The sequence below is a fragment of the Thalia democratica genome, chromosome 1, assembly GCF_965202585.1.
Source record: "Thalia democratica chromosome 1, ktThaDemo2.hap1.1, whole genome shotgun sequence".
Taxonomy (NCBI): Eukaryota; Metazoa; Chordata; class Thaliacea; order Salpida; family Salpidae; genus Thalia; species Thalia democratica.
The window spans coordinates 431718-443130 of record NC_139165.1 but is presented as its reverse complement, the minus strand read 5'-3'; the positions used below and the strand labels follow the sequence as shown (position 1 = coordinate 443130).

Here is an 11413-nt window from a genome sequence, read left to right as displayed (position 1 = left end):
CTAATATTATAGTTAATTACTGTGCAAGTTTTATAAAAATTTTTTTTTTGTACGTTTGTCCACTACTAGGTTTCGATCTTGCTACAATCAATTCAGAGATTTTTTAAACTGTAATTAAAATCCCTACCCCATCAGGCCAAACATTTTCAAAATTTTTTTTTTTACAGTATAAGTTTCTTAATGAACTTTCAGATTTTTCTATTCTAAATAAAATAAGTTTTAAAAGTTCAAGTAGATAACAATTTTTAATCACACGTTTAGAATGAGAAAACTTATAATGCAAAAATAAAAATATAAAAAGCTATATTCTAATAATATATTGTAAGTTATGACAATGAAAAACATTCGAAAAATTTTTAGGTAAAAAAAAAATATTTTAGACATTGAAGCAAATCATAAAATTATAAATATTTACGTATTAAATACCTTTTAAAGGTAAGGTTGAAATGTCAGCTAATTACACAATAATATGAATATTAGAACTCTTACTGAGCAGACTTTAAACTTATTTACTCAAAACTAACGCAGTATTAATAAACTATAAAAAATAAACTGTTAGTGATTAAAATACAGCTATTGCAATGTATTTGGAGCTTTAAGTTTGTTTTGAAAATTAAATGTTTTTAAATAAAAATTATATGTTTTTTGTATTATAGATAATTATATCATAAAATATCGTTATTGTATGCCAACCAATTTGTTTTACTTGAGTCTTTTTATAAAAATACTTTTAATAACTAACATATATAGAAACAGAAGGCTTCTAGCGACTGAATTGCTATGAATATTTGTTAAATTATTTTTAACTTAAAAAATTGTTAAAATATATGTAATTTAATAATCTATTCAAAGAATATGAACAAAGATAGTTTGTAAAATTTGATAGTGATAGTGTCTATTGAACTACACTTGCCTAGTATACAAAAGAAAACAGTTAACAATTCATACACTACTTGGATACCCCTTTACCGTCTTATCATAGACAGATAACAGATAAAAAAACAATAGGTATAGAAGTAAACTACGTTTTGTCTTTAAAAAAGAAAATTCCTAAATGAGTTTTTACTAATTGTACTTAAAACTGTTAATCTCCAGTTTTTGACAAAACAAAAGTTTACATCCATAATACAAAAATATTTACAACACAAGTTTCATTGAATGTACAAACAAAAATTAAATTAAAAGTTAATCTTAATTAAAAATCTCTCATAGTGACACCATTTTAAAGTAACCTCAAAACTTGCTAAACAGAAAAGTATAAATATATTCATGTAAGGGTTTATTAAACTTCTAATTCCGAGGTAATATAATATAACTACAATATTTAAAACAAGTTGCTAACAATTTGTTCCTTTTGTAATTTATGTTTTATTGGAATTAGAAGTTAGAACTTTTCTAAACTTTACAGTTTAATTGGTTACAGATTAGTTAATATTTTTTGTAAGTAATTAATTACTATCTTTTACAAGTCAATTATTTAAGAACATATGTAGAGTTTAATAAAATCATAGTGACAAAAATGTTTTTTTTAGGTATAAAAATAGAAAAGTAATTTTTATTTAAAGCTAAACAAGAAATCGATTTAATATACTACTTTTATATAGAAATAATATGTAACTTGTTTTAAATTAAACTGTTTAAATTTCTCGACTTAAATGTCTTTAAAGAGATTTATATCCAATATTTATTTTAACAGTTTATTACTAACAAAACAATGTTTCACTCCTATGCTTGCATATAGGAGATCCTCAGTTGTTGTAAATAAGTCTGAATTTTTTTTTAACAAAGTAAATGGAAGTAAAACAAAAATAAAAACTAATGTTTTAAAAGCAAAAATAAATCTTAAATATACTAAACTTGATTAAAAGTTTTTTTTAGTTTATCTTACGCAAAATTCTTAAAAGCTTAACATAAACTAAAAAATTTTTACTCAAGTTTAGTATATTTAAGATTTACTTTTGCTTTTAAACCATTAGTTTTTATTTTTGCTTTACTTCCATTTATTTTGTTAAAAAAAAATTCAGACCTATTTACAACAACTGAGGATCTCCTATATGCAAGTATAGGAGTGAAACATTGTTTTGTTAGTAATAAACTGTTTAAATAAATATTGGACTTTTATATAGATATAAAAACACAGCATAGCTATTTTATCTATATTTAACAAGACGATTAAAGCGTGGAAAAACTAAGAAGTTGAAAATAGTTCAAAATAATGAGTATCGATATTAATTAATTAATCATAGGTAAGGTTTTTTAGTAACTTCGTCCCTAGGTTTTACAAACACCTATCTGAAAATATCTCAGTTTCAAAATCACCAATGACCAAAATTTCTTCTGTGTTTTTTCATCAAATGAAGGTGTAACAAATTGTAAACAATAATAGAACTGACAAAGATCAATAATTTCTTTCTCTTTTCATTGAGAACTTCATTATTTTGCAACTCTTTAGTTAGCAGACTAATTCAAAAATTTTTGTGAATTTATTCAGAAATTTTTTGTTTACAAAGTTATATGTAATTTACTGTAAGTTAACTTTTATATGAACGAATGATGACTATATTAAATTTAAAGTTTGTTCTGAAATTTTTTTAGCATTCATTTGTTTGTAGAAAATTAACTTTTGTAGGTTTAAAAGTATGCATATGTGTATATTTACTACTTTTAGATGTTTTTAGTATTTTTTTTATATTTTAAGACCTAAATTTTTTGTTTATTTTTTATTTGCTGAGTTTAGTTTGAGACTTTGTTGTGTTTTAACTGAATTAGATTTAAAATTTAAATTTTTCAAGTATTTTTTACTCTTTTTAGTGTTATTACACTTAAGTAGTCGTATAATATTCTCTATTAAGATAGACTTTATAGATTTATGCATTTATTATAATACTAGTTTAAAAATATGTTTTAACATCTTATTGTTGGTCAACTCTGGTGGCAGTGATCACATGATTGGATTGTTGGTGTGATTTTCTGGTGGTGAGCACTTGTTTAGGGATTTCAGCTTCATGATTTTCCCACACTTGGTGTTTTTAGTTTTGAGATTCTGAGTGTTGTCACCAAGGGTTTTATTTATTTTAAGTATAATTTTATGTTTAATCAATTAAAAATTATATAAACCAGTGACTAGTAATATTACACTTTTGCCCAGTGAACCGTGCGTTTAAACAGTCCTTGGAAATTACAGACCAATTTTACTTTCGTCAAACAATAAGATTATTGAAAAAGCTATATATTGTTGTTAATACAATTTTTTTACTAAGTTTAATGTCCTTAACACTTCCCAGTTTGGATTCAGAGAGGGCCATTCAACTACCATAGCTTTATCAGAGTTTGTAGAAAGTACACTGTCCTCATTTGATGAAGGTAATGCTGTTTGTGCAGTTTTGTTAGATCTGAGTAAGGCATTTGACTGTGTAGACAGAAAAGTATTGTTAAAAAAGTTAGAGTGTATAATACTTGAAGTGTAAAGTATTATGGAATAAGAGGGCAAATGCTTAAACTATTGGAATCATACCTATCTGAAAGAAAACAGTTTGTAGATTTTGCTGGCTATGTATCAACTTGTAAAAGTATAGACATAAGAGTGCCACAAGGCTCAGTTTTGGGTCCCTTATTGTTTTTAGTTTATATCAACAATTTACAAAACAATACAACCCTAAAAGTCTTGAACTTTGCAGATGACACCCTGTTATATACTACCCTAAAGAAAAATACCTATCAACGAGATAATAACTTAAAATCACTGTTAAAAAATCTATCAAAATGGTTAAACAACAACAGGCTTAAACTTAATGTTAATAAAACAAGATACATGCTCTTTCACTCTGGTAAAACAGAAGTATGAAAAAAACACAAATTTCGATATTGAATTAGGTAATTCATCTATATTTAAGGTAGAAAATTATAAGTATATCAGTGTTACAATTGATAGTAACCTTAATTGGTCTGACCATATTGAAGCAGTAAAAACTAAGAACTAAGTTATTGAAGACAATAGGTATTTTATACAGAACTAGGTACTTTTTAAATCAAAATTCCTTGTATAATATCTTTAACTCACTTCTGATAAGTCATGTAAGATATGGTTGGTAGTGTTGGGGTAGGGCGAGTAAAACTAAAAATACTGAGATTGATAAACTTATAAATAAAGAATTAAGGTGCATTCATTTTAAGGTTGGAATGAAAGTGTTAGCAGTATAAAAATAGACAAGAAAATATTAGATGTAAAAAATATGTTATATATGACTAGGAGTTTTTATGCACAAATTTAAAAGAGATACTTTGCCAGTAAACTTTAAGCCTTACTTTACAAGAGTAAATAAAATTCACAATCATTCAACAAGATTTTCAGAGACAAATTATTATATCCCTAGAGTAAATAGTCTTTATGGTTCTAAAACCTTATCCTATCTTGGATGTAAAGTATGGGAGGAAATTCCAAGAAACCTAAAAGATCAAAGCTACCTTGGAGCTTTTCAATCTGGGCTAAAAATTGTTTTATTTAAAAATCAATCAGATAGAGATCAAACTTAGTTTTCTCTATATTTTTTAACAATTAAGATAAGTTTTTGGTATTGGTATATTTGTAATCTATTTTTGGGCTGAATGATGGTGGTTTGACTGGGTGTGGGCAGAGATGACTTGGGTTAATTTTTGAAGTTTAGCATTTAGTGTTTTTGTTTTGTCTCCATTGGCAATTTGGCTATAGATAGGTTTGTTTAGTTTTTATTTTACTTAACTTAACTTTTATATCAATTAATGAGTTAGATGAATATATTTTTTTTAAAGCGGTGCAACATTATATTTAACTGTCTTTAATAAAATGAAATTTATTTACTTGTTAGATCATTAATATTATTATTTAGAAAAAAAAATACAGCTGATGAGTCCACTATACAAGTAATAAAAGTTTTTAAGAATGTACAGTATTATTTGATAGCATATTTATTATTATTATTTTCATTTTTATTGTGATTTTCTTTTACTTAATTAATTTTTTTTTACCTTGATTTATTATCAAGTTTACTTTATAAGTTAAGTTTCACTTTTTAACTTGTTTTTATGTATGTAAAATATATTAGATATTTGTTAAGTTTTCTTTAAAATCTACTTGTACATTAAAAAGTTTTATTTCTTCTTATGTAGATATTTACATTGCCTTAAGTTTTTACAACAATTATAGTTATGAGAATTAGCAATCATAATTGAATTAAAATATATATTAGAAGTGCTAATTTTTTTTGAATAAATTTAAGCACATACAAAAAAATTTTTACAGATATTATTAAAGTATAGTATGGTTTACATTATTTTGTTTTATACTCATGTTTATTCTTATTTATATATTTAAAGATGAAATATATGTTTTTCTTTTTCACATAATTTTTACAGTTCTCCCTTTTTATGTTATTATAGAACTTTGTTTTGCATTTTTTGAGGTTGATTTCTAAAAAACCAACAAGAAAAATGTGAACGTACATGATTGTAAAAATGGAATCTAAGGGGAGGAGGCGGTGTGGTGCCCATGGTAGATTATGGTTTCCATAGTCAATATTGGCAGAAATGGGTATAAAAAAGAGTGCACACCAATTCGTTTTTTTTAAATTAATTTTGTTTTAAGTTAATTTAATTAATAATACTTTGAAAAAAAAAGAATCATTGACTAATAATAATATCAATTTTTCATTGATTTTAAACTTTGTTTTTATTGATTTAATTGAAACTGCTCAAAAAATGTTATAAAATGTATGGTGTGAGGCTTGATGACAGAAAGGTCTTTCTCCACACCAATCCATTAACCATAGTTGTGAGCGTTCACATTTTTATTTCTTTCTTTTGCAAAGAGTAGACTTTGCGACTAACATTTTTGCACAACAAAAAAGAAAATTTGAACCACAGGTAAAAAAACCTAGGACCAAACTTGACTGACACTACCCTAGGTAATAATTTTTTATTTTTGGACTAGTACAAAGGTTCTCCAAAACTTTATAAACTCAGATTTGACTACAAAACCACAACTAAGTTTGACTATAAAGTTTATATTGACAGTTTTTTATTTCATTCAGACAACGCCACCAGACTGGTTTGGAGTGTTTTTACTTATAAAACTTACTAATTACTGATTGCCTAATTTACAATTAGTTTAAATATAAATTTTTATTTTTTTTTTAGTAGCTGTATCATGAATTATGTTTAAATAATTAAATATTGAAGTATGTTAAGTAAAAATAACTTGATAATTTTATGATTTAACATTTAGTTTTAGTTGAACTTGAATTTTAATGTTTAATCTTGAACTAACATAACTCAAACAGTCAATTTATTAATGTTTTTGAAACTCAAGCAGACCCTGGCTAGGTTTTCAAAAAATGGCATCGTTGATTGCAGAAAATATTGTTTTATTTTTATTGTTTTATTATGTTCACTTGTTTAAACTTGTCCTTCTATCAGGATTGTCACACACTCAAGATAACTCAGGATGGTTTGAAATTGAAAAATATTAGGATGATTCAGGCTAGTTTTTAATTAAAAAACTCAGGCTATTTTTTTTCAATATAAAATATCACAGGGTAGTTATAAGATTTTTTAAAAATCTCAGCTAGTTTTTTTCTATTTCTTGAATGGGATTTAGTTGATCTAGTTACAATATTTTGTTATTTCATAACCAATGTTGTTAAAGAAGTTGATTTTAATTGTTTTTGACAAGTATATATACTTTTTACCCTGTTTTAGAATTACAAGCAAAAATTTTATTTTCAATGCAAGTAAAGAGGTTTATCTTATTTTGGCCTTCTTACCTGAAATAAAAAATTTTAATCACAAAAAATAGTTCAAATAATTTTGTATAAAATTTTCATTCATATAATTAAATTTAAATTAAAAAAGAAAGAAATAGCTGTTAAAGAGAAATATATTATTCATAGTTTTTTTATTAAAAAAAAAACACAGTATCTTTTCTGTAATCTTTACTAATAAAAATAAGATTATACTTTAAGTTTAACTTTCTTCTAAAAAAGACAAGAAAACTTAAAGTTAAAAAACTTGGATAAAATTTCCAAAAACCAAATGGCTACTTTGTACTAACTGTATGAGATGTTCACATAAACTAACTCACATAAGCTAACTTATTATCCAAAATTAAAATCAAAATTTATGCCAAACAAAATATTATGATAACTATAAAGTTGCTATGAAAAGTGAAAGAATAAGATGAGCAAAGTAAAATTTAAAAAAAATTGCTTAAGTCAGTAGTTCTCTAAATGTTAAATTTATGTTTACAAGAAATTAAGGAAAAGTCTTGTGCACACCAGATTGTCAAGTAAATACATACATTTAAAAGTATTTCTTTGTAATTGTAACTGTACTAAGTTTTGTAAACTTTTAAATTTAGCATTGTAAATTATAAAATAATATCAGATAAAAGCTATATCCCAGGACCCTTTGAGTTGAATGATTTCAAAATATTTACACTGGGTTTTTGTTTTTCTACTCTAGGTTTTGTTTTTGAAATTCAAGGGATATATGTATTTACCATAAAGCTTTATTATGTCACTTATATGAAATTTTACATGAAAAAGGTTTATTAAAACAGAGTTGTATTAGTATATATTTATTGTTTATTGAACAACAAAAAAAAGAGCTCTCAAAATATTTGGCCCTAGGACCTGGTGCACAAAAAAACCTTATGGTTATATATTTTAATACTTTTTTTTGTAATATTTCTTGTGATGCATTAATTTTTGTTTTTAAAGTAACTTTATTAGTTTTTGTTAATAATTTTATAAACTTTAAAATGTAGTGTTATAAGTAGGTAGGTTTCCAATAAGTTATCAACTTTAGTTTGTTTGATATTTTGTTATAATAGTTAAATGTTTTAAAATATTTTGGTTACAAATATTCAAAAAAGAAAAAACTCAGGTTAGTTAAAATTTTATTTTGTCAAGTTTTACTCTGTTTGTTGTCAAAAAATACTTATTCATTTATAGTTTTTTATTTTCAATAGTTATGCATTGTTCAATACTAATCAAATACTTTGATTTGGTTTGAAATAATTTTAGTCACTAATTTTTTAGTAAAAAATGCAGTTTACTAAATACATGCTATATAAAATGTTGATTGACCTCAAAATTAAAATGCTGAACTGGGTTTTATAATTATGATCTGTTTAGTGAAATAAACACTATTAATTAAGTATAATTAAAACTGCTTTTATTTATTTATTTATTATAATTTGTTAAACTCATATGTTTAATTCAGTTATAATTTAAAATACTTAAATTAACTAATTTTAAATAAAGCCTACTAAATAGTTCTTAATTAGCAATATTCATTTTAAAAAATTTAATTGTGTTTCCATTTTGATGACTAAGTGAATCAAATAAAATAATGGTTTTTGATATTCACTTTGTTATATAGAAGTAAAACTTAACGACTTAAAAAATAAATAGATTGAATTCGTGCTTATTAAAGCTTTTTTGAGAGTACTTTTAAAGACCAAATAAGTAGCAACTGTAAAGTTTTACCTTTAGGTTTTAAAATTAAATTTACCATTGTTTTCTGAGTCTTGTAAACTCATATAACATAAAAAATGTTATGAAGCTAAATGTTTAAGGAAAAAATATATCAGATTAATTTATATGATTTAAAATGAAGCTTTTTAAGTGTTAATAAAATTATTGGTGTTATAAGATAACTATTGTGTAAAGATATTTGTTTGATACTTTTCCGTATGTCATGTTAAAGTTCAAAATGTTGATATTGTGGTATTTAAAAATTTTTTAGTACAATAATAGTTTTGATATTCATGTATTGTTCTAGATATATACAGGGTTGCTTAAAAACCTGTAACTTGACAATCTATGCAAAAAAAAAACCTGGAATACCTGAAATTTGAGAAATGTAAAAAAATAACTGGAATTAAAAAAAATCACTATTAAACCTGGAATATTAAACATTTTTACATATTAAGTATTAAAGTCTTCATCAGATTTGAAAAATCTACCATAAATAAATATAAAATAACAAAAACATCGGCAAAAGTCAGCAGAGCAGAAGCTTGGACTTTTGTATGCTGTGTATGATAAATAATTTTTTTTTACTTTCTATCATAAAAAAATTTTTCATCAAAAATACATATAAAATATCTTAACAGTATCTTTTTAACATTTTTATGCAATTTAAGAAAGTTTCTTTTTAGCTTGAGTTTAGTTTTTAACTTATAAAACCAAAAAACCTAAAAAAAGTTACAAAAACCTTTGGCATATCTGTATATGTTTGTTACATAAAGTTATTAGTTTAAAAGAGTATATAAAAATATAATTTTGTATAGTTATTAAGTATCAAAAGAATGTATATTAAAAATAATTTTATATAATTGTTTGTTTCTACAGAATATATGTAAAATAAAATGGCTTTAAGGAGATTGACATCTCCTGAAAGAAAAACGTCATCATCAGGTTATAATTATTTTGTTATTAATTTTGTTTTGCAATAAGCTAAATTATTTATTATAATCAGGTTAGATGTTTGTTATAGTATTGATATATTTAAAGCAATCCTTTTTTTTCCAAATTGACCTTATTTGCTTATTATTGCAAGTTTTATCTCAATTAGCAGGTACTTTTTACAGCTTAAAATTAAAATTATCTTTTCAAATATAAGTTGTCTAAGTTTAACAGCTCATTAGGTTCCGAATGAAGGCACAAACTAAAAAAGACTATATAAATAAAAGTACTATCTTTTTGACATAAAAAAGATCCGTCCATAAGTTTGTATAGGAAACTTTATACAAAAATGAGTATATTTCAAAAGTCCATTCAAGTTTTAAATTACCTTATAATTTGTTAATAATAAATATGAACTTCACCACACAACCAAATTGGATACATCCTACAACTATTTTTGTCCCTATTAGGACTCATCAGACAGGCATAGTTGCAAGAAACCGCTGTTGAAATCTAGTAATAATTTATAACCCCTTACATATTGTAGTGTGAATGTTCTTAAGCTTTTTACTGTATTTTTACTTGAGTATATTTCTGTAATTATCTACCAGATCCAGATCATTTATTTTATTTAGGATGTTTTTTTTCAAATTAAGATCAACTGATCAAGGTCCTGTTAAGGCCAACGTTTTATTTTTGAAAATTCACGTTAAACCTTTATAAAAATTATAATTATATACTATTGATACTTTTCACATAATAAAAAATACTTTGTTAACTTTTGAGATATTCTTGTAAAAAGTTTCTAATATGTACAAATGTATGGAGGCAAAATTTATTATAATGATTTTTTCTGAATTTTGAAAAGTCTACTAACTATCTATTTTCTTAATTTTTTTGTCCAATTAACCTGAAACTTGCAGGAAATGTGCTTTTCATTAATAGTAAAAGTTTTAGTATAGCAATTGATTTAGAACATATAAATAAAATTTTAAGTATTTTTATCAAAAAAAGTTTTTACTCAAAAAAAAATCTTGCAATAGAATTTTTTTATTTAGTTAAGATCAAACTGAGAAAGTTTCAGAACAATTGCTTAAAAGATGAATGAGAAGGTATACTTTTAATTTTTAATTAAAAAGACTTATTTTGCTATTTTACTTTGTTTCTTTCATAGGGAACCTATTGAGCTTTCCAACTTTGTACCCTCATACCTATAAAACTTATTTGAATTTTACAAAGCGGTAAAAAGCAACTGCTAGCTAAGTTAAACATCTTTTAAAAAATCAACATGTATAAATAGTTACTTACCTCCCATGACCTTAATTTAAAATTTCAAAACTTTTAATGTGCAAAGCCAATGGTCTTCACAGTTTTGCTCAAAAATTCCCACAAATGTCCACCTTTTTTTTTTCTCTTTATCATAAATTCCAAAATATCTATTGTAATTTAAATTTTTTTCCATGAATATCTAGTCTCAATTTCAAAACTGTCTACAAAAAGTATTTTGTCCATGATAAACTTCAGGATTTCTAGTGTAAGTTTCAAAATAATTTCGTACACCCTAAAATTATTGTTCATCCAACACAAATTCACACTAGTGTGGATGTGTGCTTTTTTTGTAAAAGGGGTAAAATTTGCACAAGCAGACAAAATTGCACAAGAGGACTAACTGCACAAAGGTTCACTTTTGCACAAAGACACTTTTGCACAAGCAGATAATTTTGCACGGGTTGAATTTTTTATCTATACTGTTTTAAACATTTTTATCTATTTTTATTTAATTTTTTTATTAACTTGAATTTGATTTTTTTTTAGATTTAGTTTTTTATTTTATTTTATTTTACTATCATTGTTACCCCTAACCCTTACCCTCAGTTGTTAACTTTTTGTTATTAATTAGTTTTTTTATTTATTATTTGTTTTTACTTTATTTTTACTATCACTGTTACCCCTAACCTTTACCCTTGGTC

At 24.3% G+C, this 11413-nt stretch overlaps 1 protein-coding gene across 1 annotated transcript in view; it reads left to right on the top strand.

Moving 5' to 3' along the window:
- The first annotated feature begins 9387 nt into the window (after nt 1-9387).
- LOC145849254 (casein kinase I-like) overlaps nt 9388-11413 on the top strand; it is a 59865-nt gene continuing 57839 nt past the window's right edge. Inside the window, exon 1 of the mRNA XM_082954399.1 lies at nt 9388-9455. Coding sequence (XP_082810525.1) covers nt 9407-9455 — 49 coding nt within the window. The 5' untranslated portion in view covers nt 9388-9406. The remainder of the gene's footprint in view (nt 9456-11413) is intronic.